Source organism: Colias philodice, chromosome 2 (assembly GCF_061535455.1).
Source record: "Colias philodice isolate Cphi_HAF_F1 chromosome 2, ilColPhil1 Martin Lab GWU primary, whole genome shotgun sequence".
Lineage (NCBI taxonomy): Eukaryota > Metazoa > Arthropoda > Insecta > Lepidoptera > Pieridae > Colias > Colias philodice.
In genome coordinates, this window is record NC_143087.1 from 5,121,529 (window position 1) to 5,143,208 (window position 21,680).

General features: G+C 32.7%; 1 protein-coding gene across 5 annotated transcripts in view; it reads left to right on the forward strand.

Annotated features, from left to right (window-relative positions):
- LOC149490398 (uncharacterized) overlaps positions 1–21,680 on the forward strand; it is a 103,819-nt gene that overhangs the window by 54,140 nt on the left and 27,999 nt on the right. For all 5 annotated transcript variants that reach the window (XM_089703809.1, XM_089703786.1, XM_089703777.1 and 2 more), the window contains 2 exons: positions 15,138–15,344; positions 18,797–18,925. In XM_089703809.1, coding sequence (XP_089559935.1) covers positions 15,138–15,344; positions 18,797–18,925 — 336 coding nt within the window. The remainder of the gene's footprint in view (positions 1–15,137; positions 15,345–18,796; positions 18,926–21,680) is intronic.

Below are 21,680 nucleotides of genomic sequence, written 5' to 3' on the forward strand. Positions count from 1 at the left end.
AATTCATGAGGGATTACCTCTTGTTAAATTGACTCAAATGGATCTTTAAATGTCTATGAAAATATTTCAATATTATCTTAACCATTTGTATGTTTTTATCAAAATGTCTCAAATGAATTATTTCTTATCCAGCTATAAATTGCTATAATTTAATCGTATTATGTAAAATTTAAATTTCTTATTTTATATTATGTAATTAGTTACTTATTTCATATTTGTGGCAATTTCGTATTCTCTATTTTAAAAAAATACTGTTAAGTAATGCGGCAAAGCTGTACATACTATTTATGTGAGAAATGCCATTTTCATAAAAGAACGGTGCAACAAAAGAGTCTCATAAAGAAACTCGACGTTTGGACGAAAAGGTATAACTAAAGTGATTTAACTTTATCCATATAATACCTGTACATCTAAATTATTTACCAGTCGTAACTACAAACAACGCTTCTGCCGGAATTCCGCCTAACTCCCATATTCAGTTTGAACTTCATGCGTTGTTTATTACCATACAATATTAAAGGCTATTCCAAAGTTAGACCTCGTTCAGTTAAGTCATTTATTTCTGGTTCGGTGCAACTTTATCAATGCTGCGAGTGCCCGTACCACCGGTATCTGACCATTCCTCCCTACGATAGTTTAGAGGCCTTTCTCACCTCACCTCATGCTTTCGCTCGGGCAACTTTTAATTGTCAAAACTCAAAATATTATATATTTCATGCCTAAAACATATCAGATTTGTTAGATTTTTAAAGGAAATTTTACTTTTTGTACAGAGAATTGACGTCGTGTAACGAACCGTAGTATTATTGTTGATGGAATCGTCAAGGGGTGTACATGTATTATAATAACAAATGAGGGTGGGAATAAAACGTTGTTCTGGCGGCATCTTTTGGGAGGCTTTTAAGGAACGCATGTGAGAATATTCTATCAAAAAGTGCTTGATGTGAAAATTGTAATGCAAATCACTTGTGATATATTCGACTATTTATTAGGTTTACCTAATAAATAGCCGAGTAAATATTAATTATATTATATTATCAGTATTATATAAGTAGTTGTTGTAGCTAGTGGTTAATCGAAGCTCTACTCTACTGTTTTGGAACAGTAATCGTAAAATCCAGCATTTATTGGCATATCGGACATAGAACTACAGGAATTTTAATTCAATCGGAGAAAAATATTTTATTACTTATGCCTATTGGCAGCAATAAGTAATAAAATATTTTTCATTGTAATTATCGTATTATCGTTTTGTAATTTTATATTTTAAGATTGTACCTATATTTGTTCTGTCTTATTAACTTGCTCACTAATATTTTCTAATACAAATAATTCGAACATTCAATATTCTGTAAATGATTTTTTTTATTTTAGCTATAATGATATAACGTAATACTTTAACCATAATAAAGTACACTATCCAGTTTGGTATGCACATTTATTTAACCTTCAACGATTTAGACCTTTACAGTCTTGAGAAACAAGAGGTCATTCTGACCTACTATTTTACAGTAGGTACATATAGTTTAGCCTCGACCTTTACTAATAACAAGTGATTCTTGAAGATGGACATTATTAGTGCCTACTCAAGCTCTGTTTTAGAAGTTGATAAGTGTCCCGTAAAAGGTAGTGTGGCTGTGGTCCGAAAACTCATTATGTTACAGATCAAAGACAGCGGTTGACATAACGATTAACTTATCCGCCGCAGCAATATTCCCATGCTACGTATGACCAATCTGTTATTTATGCTTATATCACAGATAATAAATTATTGTTGTCGATTTTTTTTTTATAGCCTTTGACAACATTTCAGTATTTAATTAAGAGCCCATTATACTGAAAGTTTAGGCATTTTAGGCACTGCGAGACGGCTCGCGCCCGCGTTGCGCAGGAGCCGGCGCGGCATGAACTCCGGTGACCTATGAAGGCGGGCGAATACGCCACAGTATAAATAAATCAGTAGTTCGATTTTATTTGCTATCGTAGGAATGTATTTGATAAATAAATTTACTACTTATCCTATACCATTAAACGAGCAATATTTGCATTTTTATATATTTGTTTGTATATATACAGTGTGGAAGTTTTCGATGTGCCCTGAATGGAAAGTACTTGAAATACAGGGATAGCAAATTTTTCTGAAAGGTAACATTCCTTTTTCAAATTTTACTTTATTATTCAAATCGATAGAAACAATATAAAAGATAATTTATTGTTAATTTCTCGTAAAAATATTTGCTCTTAGAAATAAAAATATCATGGAATCTAACATTTTTATTGTAGAATCAACATCATCTCAACATAAAGAACGCTTCTGGTTTATTGGTCTATTTTATACATACATTTAAAGTTTAAAATTAAACTCTCGTTCTGGATACATTAATTTATTTTCTTCTGAAAATATTGGTAATAATAATTAAAAGTAAAACAAATAAAAAAGGCAAAATAATATGTAATTGAATATAAGTATGTAATAAGTATGTTAGTGTATTCAACCAACTTAAAAAAGTGTGACTATTTTACAACAAGGTAATTTTTAAAACATTTTACAAGGTAATTTTTTTAAATCACTACATAGTATAAAACAAAGTCGGTTTCACTGTCCCTATGTCTCTATGTCCCTTTGTACGCTTAAATCTTTGAAACTACGCAACGGATTTTATAGTTCTTTCGATTCCCGGTCGAAGAAAATGAATTTTTGAAAATCTTTGAATGCAGTTCTATTTCTTTTTAAAAATAAAGGAAATTTGCTATCTCCAGTATTTCTAGTACTTTCACCCAGGGCCCATCGAAAATTTCCACACTGTATTTACAAACAAATATATTAATATGCAAATATTGCTCGTTTAATAGAATAAGAAGTTAATTTATATTTACAACAATAATCCTAGGATAACAAACAAAATCAAACTACTGATTTATTTATACCGTGACGTGCTCGCCGTTTTACTCGCCGCTCGGTTCTAATACGCGAGCGGCGACTACAACGTGGTCGGGAGCAAAACTAGCACAGGTCCTCCTTCGATGACGTCCGGCTGGACTCTGGCGGCACTGACGTGGTGCGCGCGAGTCGCATTTTACGTATTATATTTTATATAGAAAAAAATAAGGGCTAAATTATAAATCTATCCAAAAATTTCCCTGTAAAACCTGATTAGTAAATGAAATGTAAAATTTTCATAAACATAGCGTTCCCCTAATTCTCATAAAACTGATTATGCTTTCAAAATCGATGTTACTTCTGATTTTTTTTTGATCGAGTTAAATGTTTAATATTGTGTTTTTATCCAAAAAAGTCACTAGATCAAACGTTTATCTGTGCTATATATTTTTTTAGGATTTTAAATATGATGATTTATATCCAAAAACCATGATTTAGAAACATACATTTTGAACAAGGGCCCCTTAACAATCTACTATACCGAGTAATCTAGCTTGTTTTTTATTCTTGGACGGAGCTGGGTCTGACGGCCAGTATTAATTTAAATATGTATAAAAAAAATATTACGACAGTTAAGTACTCAATGATGCGTGATACGTAGTTATTTTTTTTTTTATTGATATCATATACTAGTACTAATGGCCTGATATTAATAAGTTTACACATTATATAAATTAGAATCATGTACAACGTACATATTTATATTTACTATAGATATTATGTCGGCATATTGCGGCCAATGTACGGACGGTCAATGTTGCTTTATACCCTAGGGAAAGACCCCACTAATAGTATGGATTTTTACATTTCATGTTAATAAAGCTTTATTATGTTATGCATAACCAGTATTATTTTCAGTCTTTATTAAAATTTATTAATTTTATTGTCCACATGTGGCTTCTATTAATTTTTATTATTTACGTACGTACTACAGATTCTAATACGAATACTTTATGCAACTGTAGGTGGGAATCAAATTGAATGCTCTTATTAAGTATGAATTTATGTTGTCGGAGGTTTATTGAAGGCATATATATTCATAAAACATAAAGTGTAGAATATAGACATTGTGGGTCGCGATTGGAAACGGTTTCCAATTTAGTCGATTGCAAACGATGTAATTTCCGATTTCTGATGGCATTTTACCTTATCATTTATTCAAGCATTTATTACATTTATGAGGGAACACAAATATGGCCTGTTTGTGTACGTTCTTACTGGCAGGGAAATACAAAAATTAGGAAATGAAAATTCTATAAATTGGTGTAAATTTTGATGTCTGTAAAATATTATGTATTTTTACTAGATTAATTTTAAAGGCGAAATGCATATGGTCAACAATCTGTATATTAATGTTAAAGTAATGTTCTTAACGTTCTTTACAACATACATAAGAAAATTTAATTTTAAAAAGGGGCTATTTACATCATCAATAGGTAGGTACATCTATTCAATATAACGAGGATTTGTCAATTTGTTTAGGATCACAAAAACTGACCCATCTGACGGGAAATCGATTTATTTTATTTTGTATCTTACTTAAAATTTATTCAATTGAGAATAAATTTCAAGAAGAATTAGTTATATACTACTTTTTATCCGCTATTCGAAATAACTCTACCGCCACAAACAATTCAGGCGATCGATTAGTTTTTTTAAAACATACACACCATTTGATTCTATTTTAGCATATTCTAATGGTTTCAATATTTCGGGTGTCTCACAAACAAACCAAGTCCAATGACTTAGAACAATTTAACCCATTAACTAATATAGACCACAACCTTTGACCCTAACACTTTGATTGCGGCATAGATATGACGGACGATAGCTACACTATGGTGTTATCAAAACCCCTTACACGCCCGAACAATATTTTAGGGTGTGCCATGATTTAGTGGCTATTTCTGTAATCAAAAAGAGTGTTATATTGCATGTTAGTAAGAAGGCAAGTCACCGATGCGCATTGTTATAGGAAGTAGGAACAAACCTTTATAAACTTGCCATACGGTATGTAAATTGGTAACTACCAAGATTCATTTCATTTCTCTTTTAATTTTAAAATATAAAGGTTTTACTTTGGAATTCTCCAATGGGTATAGTATTTCTTCCTAATAAAACCATTTTTATCTCCATATAAATCAATTTAAATGAATGAAATAAGCTTTTCGCTTACCAGCTGCCAGACGTGAAATAACAGTACTCGCATATAAAAGTTTTATGGGGAATGAAAGACAAAAAGGATCCAGAACACTACGGGAATCTCATTGTTCTATTTTAAAAAGCTAAAAGAATATATTATGTGTTCAATTAATAAACCATTTTCTTTTGGTATGAGTTGCATGTGCAGATTTGTTTTAACTTCACACAAACGGATAGCGTGTAATGATTTAACTGTGAATAGGTTCAATGCTTTGTTTTTCTTTATTGTATTTGTGTTTAAATGTGTAAAACTAAGCGCTTTAGTGCTTTTTCTGTAGAACCTGACTGTAACACAATGAGGACACAATTTTTTTATCAAGTTTGTTTTTAGAATAAATGCTTATACATGATATACGTTTTAGACAAAAACAACGTACGCATTTTAGACGTACTTTTTGTTATATTATTCTTAGTACTAAAATTTGGAAGGTCAACGTGCGTCACAAGTCGTGTGACGAAAATATAATCTTACCCCTGTACACCCTCCAGCCAGACTTTACCGCAGACGCGGGGAAACCTTCGCAGTAATGCTTGTTACATATATTGTTACATATCTCCATGAAAAAGTTTTCATTTTTACAGTACCTTTAAAATGTAATTCAAGTTCTATTGTGATTCGTGTTTTTTTATTCTTTTTAATTTTTTAGATTGTTTTATCTGCTTATTTTAGTTGTAAAAAATATATATTTTTTATGAATACCTAACAATCTTTACGAATACATAGAAAATAAATGTTATATGATAAACGATAATTAATTACAATTAAAATTGTATCTCAATCCATTTATTGAAATATTGAAATACATAAAGCATAATATAGAAACAAAAAGCTCCATTTCGGGAGGAATGGAAGTGTAAAGGGTAAAAATTAAATTTCATAATATAATTTATCTATTTGTAATTTTAGGTCTAAATCATCGATAGTGTTTAGCTACTATTATGTATTCTGTGTCATCGATATTTTAAATTTCATACTACCGATAATCAGTATCGACAGAAAAGGGTTCATTGACCTACAAAAGAAACATTTCCCTCGCACATTTTAACTAAGTTACGCGTTTGAGAGTACACAAATGTGGTATAATTTAACCTCTTCCACTAACGAGCTGGTACTCTTGCAGCCCCGTTCCTCATTCACTAGTTACCATGGCCTACATGAATTGTTATACCACTTTTCACTTCATACTTTTACAGTATGAATTGTTAATAACATTTTTATGAAATGTCTATGGTATGTTTTATTTTATATAGGGATGCGACTGAAATTTAAATATTATAAAAGGATTGAAGGGATTGAACAGGTTTCCACGTAAGGGGATCCAGATAGCGTGTAAGATTTTCACTTGCAACAATGCCTACGTGTAAAGTGCTTCAGTGTCGTCGACCTTACAACGACCCAACTCTACATCAAATGCTTTTATCGTTTCTTTGGAAACCATCTATGACACTTTTGCATCGATTTACTACTCTTGGGAACATTTCAAACTTTACTTCATCCAGCAAACATCATAATAAAAATTACATTTTAAAGCTTAATATTATTACATAGCTAGGTATATTATTATAGCTATGTATTTAGCTTTACAAAGTTAAAAAGCATTTACATATATTTGTGAATTCTTTACTTTAAATTAAAAATGCTATGTTAACACACAGTTAAGCATAATTTATAATATTGAATGGAAGCATTTAAATATTTAGATATAACTACCTACGTGTGGCACGCGACATTTTTATTTGGCACAAACGAGGTATGATTTAAGAAATTAAGCCCACACGATATTACCCTTTGGTGTGAAGATTTACTATAAATGTTAAAATGTCTAAAATATTATCATAGTATAGAGAATAGTCGATGACCAAAAAATGTATGCTTGATTATTATTTATTTATAGTGTAGGTTTTCTGTATTTTTACAATCATAACATCTTACTTACATGTATTTTAATATAAAGGAGAATGGGCAAATTGGGCCTGAAACTTGGGCTAAGACCAATACACACGAAATATTGTTTTTGTGATATATCATTACACATTACCTTAAGAAAAAAATAAAATAAAAAAATAAATCAACCGGGTTCTTGTACAGTCAAGGCAAAAAGTTTTATTTATTTGGCTATTATTTTGCGCACAATAACGGTGTTTTTAATTCGAGTGAAGTAAATATAAATCTAAATGTCACTGGAGTGACTGAGTTTAACCACAAAGAACGTCTAACTACGTTGAATTATAATAAACACGGTATAGGTACCTGTTACAAAACATAATATTAGTGTATTTCGGTTATTAGAAGGCTTAAGATTAGAACGTATTTGTAAGTGAAAGTGAATTGGAGTAACATAAAGATATTGTCATTGTCTTATAACAGTTATATATTGCAAAAAATATTATACACAAAGAAATAAAACTTGATGTGACTGTACAAAAACCCGGTTGATTATTTTTTTATATATATTTTTCCCGTTATGTATGTGTTATGATCTATTATAAAAACAATATCTCATGTGTATTGGTCCAACTCAAGGATTCAGGCCCAACTTCCATAGTAAAATGCCCATTCTCCTTTCATAAAACGTTTAAAGTAACTTTCTGTTAGGAATTTTCCTTTCTACGCAATATATTTACGTCCTTGTAGCCGACATTGGTCCCCGAGATGGAAAATTTTATCATATCATCAAACAATGGAAATAAAATTGGTTAAATCCGAAATGATTGGTTTCTAAAATAGATGAAAATAAACTGTTACAATAACTATCTTCACTGAATGTAGGCGTAGGGTTAATGGAAACTTGTATTTAGGAAAACATAATTTTTACGACTAACTCTTTCAACCCGTGAGCACTTCGCGTTTTAGTGGCCGTTACGTGTTTCCATTAGCACCTGGTCGTCAAAGCGAGTGTGATTAATCTAATTTATCCGTTTGAAGCTTGAATTGCACTCTCAGGGTGTACAGGCACAGAGGGCCGGTCTATTCTTACTGGTTTTTGCCTCAAAACGTTTGCCTCCTTGCCGTCACTTAACTCAATGGCTTAACGTATTAAACTTTTAAAAAAAAAATCAGCCCTCGTTTTATATTTCTCTGTATATGTAGGTATGTATTTTTAAAATGCTTAACCTCATTTGAAAAGTTCGCTCAGAATGTTAACTTTTATTTAATTCCTGCCTTCATTTAATTGAAACGAGTGATTACACCTCTCTTCTAGATGGCCGCATACGAATCTTTAGCTTGACTAGTTACATCGGGGAGAAATTGGCATCGGCAACGTCTTCTCCCTTCGTTCCCCTCCTAGATAATTAACTGCAGATAGGTACCCCATGTCGTAGGGTAGGATCAAATTTTATACACCGCTTTTTAAAGAGCGGCGAGCGCCATCAGCTTTGGAGTGCGGTGATAGGGTTCAAACAATTTGTTAGGGTGGCACCGTAAACGGATGTGATTATATTGATTTTTAGCATGAATTTATGACTTATTTATAGCGCCTAAAGCTTTGAGCACATACGCATAGGTACATTTCTTAATTTCAAATTAATTTGTGAATGTTACGCAACATTGTCATATGTATTATTGAAGATCATAATAAAGAATACAAAATGAATTCGTAGGTATGTGATATGTAGACGTATATACTTTCATTTCCTTTTTGTAGCCATTCAAATTCAAATCGTCCCATTGGAATAATATCCATTCATATGATACCTACTTATCTGATTTACATATATCAATACTGTTCTCTGAACACGATTTGTTCGACGCGTCGTAAAAGGATGCTCGAGTTCCGACTAATATCGAACAGTCAACAGTGGCAGCCCCATTCATTGTTTGTGGAATTACGCAAGTACACACGCCGCCAGACAAATAAATCACGCAACTAATGCTGCAGCATCCGGCCCGTCTCTGCTTATTGTCGCGAAGAGGCGACATTTGCTTAATGCTGGTAACTCCGACGCCCTACGCGGGACCCTCTCGCAATACCATGGCAACTCCAACTAGGAGGGTGCCGACGTAATTTATTAATTCACGTTCACACTTATTGTTTTTCAACGCCGGCATTATTATTCTTTGGTTGTTATCTAATTCCTATACCCACATTACCTTCATATCCTGATTCTTTTTTTTATAGCTTTGTAACCAAGCAATTTAATATTATTTTAATATGTCAAAAAAAATAAACACATCAAATACAAACATCGTACATTTCATACTCAACTGTTTAAAATGCTTTACGTACTGCTCATAAAGAAATAACATTTGTACACACTGTGTATGACATGAACTTGTAAAATATTATTTAAAATCTGCACTATGAATGAAAATTATTATGCTTGTAGAATAATAAAAACAGCGTGAATGAAAGCACAGTTTTTATAGGCACGTCGCCGTCTAGCCGCAGTCTAGGATCGATAGAGAATGTCGGCTTCCCGAAACCTAATTACGTTTTGCTTAAAGTAAAATTTGCATTAAACTATCTTGTCGTATAAATCCTGCGGAATTTTTTAAACTTTCTCTGAGCTTTAAGATGAAAGATTATGTTTTTAATCAAATGTTTTGATGCACAAAAAATTAATTTTACCGCGAAGTGTGATGTGTGAAAGAGTTTATAGACATTATATATTTAAAAACTCATTGAATTATTTCTGAAGTGTTTGAATGATTTATTAAAACATTGTTGAAAAAACTAAGTCATTAAAATTTTATTACTTATACACATTACACCATACACGTTACGAACTACATAATTTGTGATAATAATATTTTGTGTATGTAACACACTGAAGTTATACATATTATTATAATTGTTGTGATATAATTTTGTTATAAAAGGTGTAACGTATAATTTTGACACAAAGAAATGTCATCGCGAACCCTCACTTAACCTTATAATTGCTCCACAACAAGTAAGAAATGTAAATGGTAATCTCATTTGCACATGTCACATCAGTTGCCTGAAAACGTAAATTTCACTGAGAAATTGCTCTTCATCGTGAAATGAAAATGTCATGGTGATATAACAAAAATTTGATATTACCCACGCGCCCGTCCCAATGTCGCACACACACAATTCCTATGATTGTCTGGAAATGATTTAGGGCGTACGGTACACCGTACTCTCCCTCGCATCCTCTGGGCTCTGACCGTTAATGCGCAATAAATTACTTTGCTTATGAGAATTTAGGTTACGCTATCGTTAAATTGGTATTTTGGTGTGATAGAGGTGAATATGTAAATAGTACCTTAAGTAAATTTTAGTAAATGATCTGCATCAAGTAATTCCTTCAACTTGAGCCTCGCGCCGTGCATCGAAGCGAGCTGCGAGCCCACGCTAATTGCTTAATTAACACCTCAAATCTGAGGTCGTCTGGCATCGCTTTGCAACTGTTTGCCATTTTACTGCATTCAGCAGAATCTGTTTCTTTACTCATTTAACTATGGTAAATAACAAATACCGGCATATTGCAGATATCAATTAAATATATCTATACTACATAGTTAATAAATTTTCATTCTGATGTAAAACTGAGATTTTTATAAAATATATTCAAGATTATCATTGAATTAACCACTACCATTGTAGATTTACATAAAAAAAACCTGGCTACTAAATAAGAAAAAACAAATCTCTTCATTTTAACACTATTACGGTTTCTAGACAGAATTAATTGCCTTAAGAAATCGATACAATAATATTGAAATAATAAAAGGCTCTACGCTTTCTTAGAAAATTGATTGTGAAAAACATTATAAAACTAAAGTCATCAATAACATTGCTAACTAAACTTAAATAAGTTTTCCTGCCAACAGCTTCTAATAAATTTAATCTAAAGAAATACATTTTTACATTTACACACATTTTTATAAGTAACACATTTTATAAACCTCAAAGTTGTACCAGTCTTATATTCTCTATTCTCTATCATCTTTGATTTATTTCAATGGGACGCATCGCTCCCTTGAGTTGAAAAGTTCAATATTGACTTTCAAAATTGCTTTAAACCGCTGCAGTTGATAATAAAAGTATATGAGATACTTAAATATATACCTTATTTCAGGGCTTGAAAGCTTAAAATAATTTAAGACCTGTTACAGTAAAGTGTTGTTACAAACGCCTCGACTATTGGCTGGTACTCGAAGCTTTCTTAGGACCGGGTAAGATTATAGCAAAGTTAATTGTCTGGCAGTTGGCTGGAAGTTCAATCAATATAAACATAATACGAAGGTTATAGTCAAGTGCTTGGAAAACTTAACACTGGAAAAGTCAATACCGACGTGGTTTTATTATTCTTTCTCTATTGAATGGTATCTCTACAATACACTTTTTTAATGTTTTTCACAGTTTTTGCTGTTATTTGTAGATATTAATTGCCTGAATCATGACTAGATGAGGATCTTTTTATTCCGTTATCTGCATATTTTTATTTTAATCGATGGACATTGTACATAGACCTATGCCATTGCCGTTAACGAAACATTAATTGATATCTTGATGCTGCATATTTAACTAGTAAAAGACATATTTACATATTTTATCTTGTGTAACGGTAGATAAATGGAATATTTGAAGAGCATTGCAGGTACTACATAATGAAATAAAAGTCGACCTTCCTAGAAATCTTACTGCAGTTCTATCAACAAAACTTGGAACCTCAGCTAGCTAATTGGCCAAGTTTTATGAAATTTAAAAATTTGTTGCGTTGAATCAAAAGTTTTTACGTGGGTATACCAAATTATAAGTTTGTCTTTATATTACTGAACTCTACAAATTAGTTATGGACCACTGTGAGTTGTGACATGGCCTCTAGATAAAACATTAAATAAATATTTATTGTAAACGTATTCTAATTATTATTGAGATTTTAATGTATAAAAATAATCCAACTGATGAAAAATTAGAAAAATAATACGTATAACCTACAGAAAAATGGGTCGCTTACAAATCGTAGGTATAGGTAAATAAGCAACAGCACCTACTATTCCATTAAGCACACAAAATTTAATTAATTATATTAGAAATCATCACGATTTATCAATATTTACCAGTTCTTTCAACTGCATAGTTCCTACATGCGCTATTAGGTGCGTAAGCTTCATAAAGTAAGCGACGCAGCCATTTACTGATTGATCGCAGATTTTGCGTTGTATTGGTAAGAAGACGCAATTCAGGCGGTTGCGGCGTGTACAACTCGACATTGCGGGTCGACGTCCGGGGTGCGTTACAGGGTTGCCCCTAATTAATTATTAAAAATGGCGTTTTTTGGACATAGTTTTATAATTTAAGAGATCAAGAAACTTTTTAACGACCATTACCAGATTATTTTCAATGTATTTTCTGTATAGCGTACTACATTATGATAAAAGTATATAATATAAATTTTTATTAATAGAAATATTTACGACGAAATAATTAATTCATAAATATGTATATTCAAAAAGTCCCCCAAAATTGATATCCCACTTTGAATGCAATAGTTATAATCTTGCGTTAATTATTTTGTTCAATTTGATAATTTTTAATCAAATTATTCAAGTTAAAGCTCTAAATTACTATTATTCTAAAGTAACAGGATATAAACGGTTGGTAGCCCTGAATTACGGGCGTAAGGGGGGCGCTTTACACTTCCGCCTCGCTGCACTCATTTCCGCATAAACAGTACGTACTCAGTACTCACTGCATCAAGATGTGGGCCTATGGATCATGCAAAATAAACATTTTTATTGCATTGTGTTTATTTTTATTGAGATATCATTTTATTATTCATAACAATATTATTTCTTGTTATACCTACGTTTTTAAAATGATCTGTTATAATTAATCTTAAATATTGCATAGATTATTATTGTCTAATCTCTATCGTAATATATCGTAGTAGGTATCTCTTGCTTGTCGTAACTACGATTCTTTAGAAACTAAAAAATTAAATTGTTATCATGCGGTATAATATTATGTGATGGAAACCGTGATAAGTAGGTATATTATGAAGTGTCTGATGAATTGCTATGCATAACAGACATCACTTGAATTAGAATGATGCTTGAAATATGAAATCGTCTTATATCTTTCGCAACGCTCAAAATACTATTTTTCAAGAATTATATTAGAAAACTATTTAGGCAATAGGTACACATTTGCTTCATTTAAAAATGCATGCGCATTGCGTATTTACTTTACAACCGCTTGATTGCCGCGGAAATGAAACTTTTAACGAACTTCATGTAGCAACTAATCAGCGCAAATCCAGCGAGTTAAAACAAGGAACGCAATTTAAAGACGCTCTTAAAAGTTTCGAAAGCGAAGGAGTGTGGGTGAAATAAAACAAAGGCAGGCGCGCGGCGCGGCACTCACCCTGAGTGCTCTGCTTTGTGGCAGGCCGGCACAATGTAATAGGCGATACACACGCCAGCCTACCTTCGCCGAGCCTACCCCATGCTTCCCTGATACGGCTTCCTCTTACGCGCTCCACGAGAATACTATCTGTCTTTCACATTTCATTTCATGTACACTTTCATTGCATAGCCTCTATTTGCTTTTAATTCCGTACTTTTGAAATTCATCCCCATACGCAGTAGTGTTACCTGAGGGTTGTTTTTAACATTTGACATAACCTACTCAAAGCAGACAAAGAACAATTTCACTGCACTGTTTATTTTTTCTTTGTGAAGTTTGTAGCTTTTTTATTTTTCTCCTGATAAGCAATGTGCCTACGAAATACCTACACTGCCATTTTTCAAAAGACTAGGAAAATAACAGATTCGAATCGCCGGTTTCACTACGTTGAACTGGCTTTTAATAAATTGGAAAATTGTTTTCTCGGCTACGTGCCTGACAAGATTAGTCTGAGGAAAATAAGTCTATGCTGTCTGCAAAAGGAGCACGCTTGAAAACAGCAGAGATCATTAGTGAGGTGAACTCTAATGAACCACTCGATCGCTACGAAGATCTGGAAGAAACAAGGGTGTACGGACTTTATCGCCGATCGCTCGGTCTTATGGACACATGGCTGTGCAGATAAACTTCCATGATCTTCCCGATAATATCTTGCTGGCAACAAATTAGCTTTAGATGTTGTACGATTATAATAAGAAAATAAAATTCTGAAATCGGATACTTAATAATTTCATGTAGGATATCGATTCAGTACAGAATAGTATGTAGTAATAAAAGAGAAAGCGCAGTAAGTATTCATCAAATAGCCGAGTTACAAACGAAATGCATTGACAAAAACAATCGCGCTCCTGTTTGGTATAAGGACTTATCGAGAGTTGGCGTGAAAGCGGGACGCCTCTTGGCTCAAGCGGATTGCTTTGTGCCAGCCACTAGAACCACTTCAATGGTATTGGGAATATACTTCCCTTTAAATTCTAATGCATAAAATTATTAGCAAAGTAGTGAACCTCGGCTATGTAACATTTTGAATATCGACTGTTTAATAAAATAGTACAATCCAAAAAAGTAGACAATTTCACTATTTGCACAAATGAATTTAAACTAGTTGGGATGTTTTATTAACATTTATCGTAGTGAGATAAAATCACGCTAATAGATATTAAGTGAAAGCGGAATATAGGAGGAGCTTGCATCGTTATCTTCTAATTCAGTCTAATGGTGCAGTTAACGGAAGCGTTCTAGGGTCAAATCCGATGTACCTCGTGAAGGAAATGGGTTCAATCTAACATTATCTTAGAGAATTTACTACCTCGACCATATCTAGTCGTATCGCTTTACTATACAGTATACGTTTAGTTTTGATCTATGGATACGTTTAGTTCGTAATTGTTGTCTCTATTTTTATGTAGAGTCGTTTTAAACAATGTTCTTCTACTATTAGTATCTACAATTGAAACGGATTTTACGTAACTACATGGTACAAATCTTAAAAAAGAATTTTATAAGAGTTTTTGTATCTTCAGGGTATTCATACATCCAATTAACAATCATCTTCCTTTTAACTTTCTTTTACAATATCAACAATGACTTAATAGTTTCCTTATCAATTGCAGAGGGTGCGACGACGTGCAGCGTTCTCTGGAGCTGCTAGACCAGGTGCTCAGCGAATACGACGAAGGCGAGCCGCGGTCGCTGGAGGCGCGCGCGCCACCGACCCCAGCGACGCCGGCCACGCCCGCCACGCCGGCCACCGACGACGACTCGCCGCTCGCCGGGCACACGTCTGAGGACGATGGATACATGAGCATGAACGGGAGACGGTAAACGCTTTATACGAATCCTACTAGGAATATAAATGTTTGTAAGTATAGATGGAAAGAAAACTACTTCACAGATTTGGATGAAACTTAACACGAATATGGGCTATAGAAATACTTGATTTCGCCTGCGGGTTCGTCCGCGTCACGCGCGGCACAGCTTACACTAGGTCCTACAATATCTTGTCGCAAAACAATATGACGACATATTGTGGAAAAGTTTCCAAATTATAAAGGAGTGGTAATACTATGAGAATAGTATAGCTTTACTTTATATATATCTTCCTTGTCGAGCATAATTATCTGATAAATGATAGGTCAATATCATAACAAAAATGTTTGAAAAAATTTAACGATTCCATGTTTACTCAATGAGCATCAGTCAAAGATTTAATTACATTGTTTACTGACAAAAAAACGTTTTATGACGCAAACGTTTGTATTTACGCAAATTTTAGAGAGCTTATCGATTATATTCGGATGGGTGGGACCCTTGATCTTACCTAAAGCCAATAATTCAAGTAAAATCTGACCTCGACGAACGCACTGGAAATCATTATAATATTATTGGAAATTAAATTTATCTCGTTTATTCTCCCTCAGATTAATTATGATCATAGTGGTACGGGAGCTATTAACGTTTAAAAAAAAGTCATTTTAGTATAGTTGGTTCTTTGATATACTGTTCCTCTTGCTATTTCGGTTAGAGTCCGGGCTGTCTGGCTGGCCGCAGTGGTTGCGTTTTTTAGTGCGCATCTTATCTGCACAGGATAATTTCCTTAATTTTAAGTCATTTTTAACGCGTAATTTTTAATATTTTGCCTTTAGATAGATCCATCAGACATAGTTTTTTTATTGCAAGACGTTTTTTTCGTTGTTAAATAGGTGCCAGACGCAATTTTTCATTTCGTTTTTATAAAAAATTCAAATTATTTTAGAATGTCTGTAAATTTCATATTATGTTCTTCAAACATAATATAATCTAAAATTAATTAGCCAGACGCTAATTCGATTGTTAAGTATTAAATATGTACAAATAAAAACGTAGTGAAAGTAGGTAAGTAGGTAAACAATTTGGTGATTGTGTATATGGAGAGATAGTTTAAAGTGCAAGAGAGATAGAAAGGGTCGGCCGCGAAAATTAAATAACAGTAAAAAATAACTTTTTTTTTCGAAAATATAAGATGCATAGAAATTGAATTGTTCCTACTCTAGGATTCCCTGTGTTGTGGGAACAAGTACCTTCCATTGGTACATTTTATTCCTTAGGCTAACAAAATAAACTATTAGGGTACATCAACAATCTTCTATACAAAACAATTTTTTTTATAATTAACTAGCGACCCGCCCGGCCCTGCTTCGCACGGGTGCAATGCTGATACCTACTAAATACACTACAGAAAAACTGTGAACGTTGAATATAAAAACATAGCGGCCCGCTCCGGCTTCGCACGGGTATAAAATATATAGCCGGCCGGTACCGCCGCAAACGCTACGTCCCGCAATTTTTAAATCTGTAATATCTTCGAAAATATTCACTTAAATCATACGGTGTAAAGGGTCATATAGATCTATATTAAATGAACAACGTATTCAAGGTCTTTAATTGGTTAAGGATTAATGCTGTATTGGTTAAAATCACTTCGAAAATTAGCCATTATTATTTGTCGTAAAAAGTAAATGACATTAAAAAGTTATTGTGGGTTATCCATAAGAGATAGACATATACCATCACGGACTTTTCTGTAGACCTTTACAATGTGTACTATTATAGTTAGTACATTATTTTGATAAAACTCGTAGGGTTCAGCCTGCGTTTGCACTTTTCCACTATTTAATGGGTGTTATTATACATATAAACCTTCCTCTTGTATCACTCTATCTATTAAAAAAACCGCATCAAAATCCGTTGCGTAGTTTCAAAGATTTAAAGGGACACAGGGACAGAGAAAGCGACTTTGTTTTATAGTATGTAGTGATGATGATAACAATATTAATTCATTAATCTTAATTCTTAATAATATATATATACATAAATCTCGTGTCATAATGTTTGTCCTCAATGGACTTCTAAGCCACTTAACCAATTATAATAAAATTCGCACACCATGTGCAGTTCGATCCAACTTGAGAGATAGGATAGTTTAAACATGTAGGTACCACGGGCGAAGCCGGGGCGGACCGCTAGTATACTAGCTATATAAATTCATGCTAACTACTTTAGTTAAATTCAATACAAACTTAAACATGCGAGTGTGTGTGTGTCTTGTGTGGTGTGGTGTGTGTGTGTTATGTGTGTATGTGTGTACATCACTATTGAAACTAATTTTCTAGTTGTTTACAGATGATGGAATATTGGAAAATAATAACAATTCCTTAGACAATAACATAAATAATTCTGACAGTGTGAGGGAAGATGATGATGATGATGATTATGAAGATGGCTTTTTAAATTTAACAATGTAATTGTTTAACCTTCATTGATATAGATTTTATTCTATTTTCAATGTATGGTAACTTTAATTTATTTTTCACTTTTATGTTTTTTTTTCATTTTAGCTTTTATTTATAAGAACAAGTGTAAATAATAAATTGTATTCTTGCAATTATTTCCTGTCGCATAATTAAAATACACTAGCTGATGAGCTGCATGCTTCATTACTTTTTTTTATATAAACACATTATTTAATACTTAACAATCGAATTAGCGTCTGGCTAATTAATTTTAGATTATATTAGGTTTGAAGAACATAATATGAAATTTACAGACATTCTAAAATAATTTGAATTTTTTATAAAAACGAAATGAAAAATTGCGTCTGGCACCTATTTAACAACGAAAAAAACGTCTTGCAATAAAAAAACTATGTCTGATGGATCTATCTAAAGGCAAAATATTAAAAATTACGCGTTAAAAAATGACTTAAAATTAAGGAAATTATCCTGTGCTGATAAGATGCGCACTACTAAACGCAACCACTGCGACCAGCCAGACAGCCCGGACTCTAACCGAAATAGCAAGAGGAACAGTATATCAAAGAACCAACTATACTAAAATTCTCACTTGTCAACGTTGGTAGCTCCTATACGATAGCGACATTATTATTTTTCATAATCGCAGTACTGTAAAAATTATCAGCATTGCGATATTATTGCCGCCATACTGTAAAAAATAATTATAATGTTTGTTTAAACTTAGTCTGGAGTTAGTCACAAAAATATTACCTAGCTAGCTTAGAAGTTAAAAGTTCGTTTAGTTTGCCATTAACTGCTAAACGGATTTCATGCTACTATAATTAAAATTAACTATAAGTGTAATAATTCCACTGCAAAAAAGTAATATTTTTCTTTAAAATTAAGTTGAAGTTACGTCCAAGTTTTCTTCATTTCCCACATTTCGAATGCAACTTGTAAAAGTGACATTTTTATTTAGATTTTCTGAATATGGTTTTCAGAGCGAAGTTCGCCCTGGGGTTCAGACCGACAGAGGAACGTGAGGAGCCGTCGCCCCCGGACCCGCCTTCGCCGCACTCGCCACCACCTCCAGAAGAGGCTGAAAGAATTATTTCAACGTTGTTACCAAAGTAAGTATTAAAATAATTCATCATCATCACAAAAACAATAAATGTGTAGTTAAAAGAAAAGTGGAGGAGTAAATCCTGCTCTCTATTACTGCCGTGATAACCTAAGAATGCAGTAATCGCAAAATGGCGGTTTTGAGATAAACGCGGGAAAGACATTTTTACATATTTGAGGAGGATGTTTATATTTTATAGCCCTTGAAATCTATCAATAAAATTGGAAAAAATACAAGCTTTACAAAGATAATTATCTTATATTTCATAAATTAGTATATCCATTAATAATGCGTATTATTACGTTCAGGTTTAGCATCAGGCCATGTGAAAATCACATGATACTAAGTCTAAATACAGTACTTGCGCTCATTACTGCATTATGTTCTAGCGCATGTTGATTACTGCGTTATTGTTTAGTATTTAATACAGGTTTTTAATGTCCGGGGCTAAGTAGATGTACACATAATATCTTCTCACTTTTACACAGATTTAAAAAAAATGCTCTACGGTTGAAACCTACTGCGGGGATATCAAAATTAAACAATTTGTAGAAGAAAATTAAGTCTTATTAAGACAACATTTATTTTAACGTCAGTTAAACTGACATATATACAGGGTGTAATCGTTAAGTGTGCACAGGCGATTATTCCGTAACTATTACAGATATCAAAAAACTATTAACTGATATTGAAAGTACTTAACCTAATGAGTAAAATGGCCATAATAAATTTTAAATTTTTAAAAATAAAACGAGAAATATCCAAATTACTATATAATAATAATATAGTGCCTGGGGGTCTTCACCTCGGATTAGAGTTATAGTGAATGAATTATTATGATCGATGTGGGATATTGTTTTTTAAACTATAAATTGCAATGTTTACCCAATTTTTTTTGTGCACTCCATTGTTTCATTGTTTAAACAAATTATTGTGAAAAATTCATGTTTGACCATAGAGGGTGTCCCAAGAAGTAGTGATATACTGAAGCTGGGAGGTAGAGGACATGAAGGGCTATCCGAATCACCCCCATGTATATAATGCGATTTTTCGTATTTTCGGAGTTATGATGTTTTTTTCAAATTTTCACCTATCGCCGAGTACGTAGAGATTTTGATTTATGGTGACGTGAATTATGGTGGTAAATGCTTGATTTTTTTTGTGTGCTAAGCTGAAAGATAGGCTTATTCAGTATAGTAACATTTACTACTATGGTTAGATCTTCGAATGGAATAAAAAAAAGAATTTAATGCCAAAAAGACAAAATTACCCAGTATGTTCATAACTTCAAGGGCCCGTAAAAAATAAAATCACATAAAAAATATCCGTTTGGCTTTTTAAAAACTTACTCTATCTATGAGGTAGCTACCCTGAAAATTTCATTTTATTATTCATAAGACTTCAATCGAAAAATTGAAATCTGAAAGTGGTAAGTGCAAAATTTTAATGCAAACAAAATAAAACCAATTACAAGGTGTTTAATTACAATAAATTTTCAAAATGACCCCCTCTGTTGCTCACTACAAGTGCAACATCACCGGAAAAAGTTGTCTTTTAAACGTCTGAATACCCTTTTATTATTTTAATGGTTTCTTCTGCTACTCTCAATTTCCAGGTTAATTCGTCCAAATTGTGGCATTCTCTCGAGTAGACGAGGTCTTTTTAGTATCTCCATACAAAAAAATGCCGGCGTAGTCAGATTTCATACATCAACACTTCCACTTTGAATGATTCCATCACGAATTTTATAGCCGTCCAGAAAACCGATTATTATCGAGATATCCAGAAAAGGATTTCTGGTATATTAACCAACTTAGAGACACTTGCAGCAAAATATCATTCGGATTATTATAATTTGCTGAAAAATTCAATTCACCTCAATAATGTTGAAAAGAAAATTAATCTAAGTAGATGCAGCAATGGAGCAAATATACAAGTACCCACATAGAAGAGAATGATGATTGCCAATTTACCATACAAAAGTTGAAAAACGTCATAACTACAGAGCATATCCCGGTAGAAAAAACTATTAAAAAACGACTAATAGAACGCTTTCACGATGATATTATCATTTCAACTCAATATTTGATGTAGGCAACAATGTTGGTAATTGCAATATATTTAAATAAACAGATTTGGTACTAATATTTTTTTTCTTTTCATTAGTCGTAATTCATTACCTTATTTTTTTAAATGTACTCAATAGAGTACGTTTAATTTATAATTAAACCGGCCGAGAAATTCTATTGTACCTACATAGCAGTTGTGGCTCCGCTCTCCCCTCCACGTTTTTTCTATCTGTTCGAGATCCCTACTGCTATTTTTATACACAGATATCTTTGAAAAATATTCCTATATGTCTACTCGAATAAAAAAAAAGAAATACGGTTTAAAGTGAAAATATATGGTCAAACGTTAATTTTTCATAATATTTTTTTTTAAACAACGAAACAATGGAGTGCACAAAAAAAATTTGGGTAAACATTGTAATTTATACCTAGTTTAAAAAACAATATCCCACATCGATCATATTAATTCATTCACTATAATTACTCTAATCCGAGGTTATACGGTTTTGAATGCTCCAGGCACTCCACTAATATGACGACGACGCACTGATTTGCTTCAACAAAACGCAGCACTGTATCGTACGGTTACGATCTCGCGAACTTTTACTACACACAAATGCAGTAATGTGGAGAACTGCGTTTTGACGTAGCAATTGATCTACAGACATTGGAATAAAATGTTACAGTAATGGC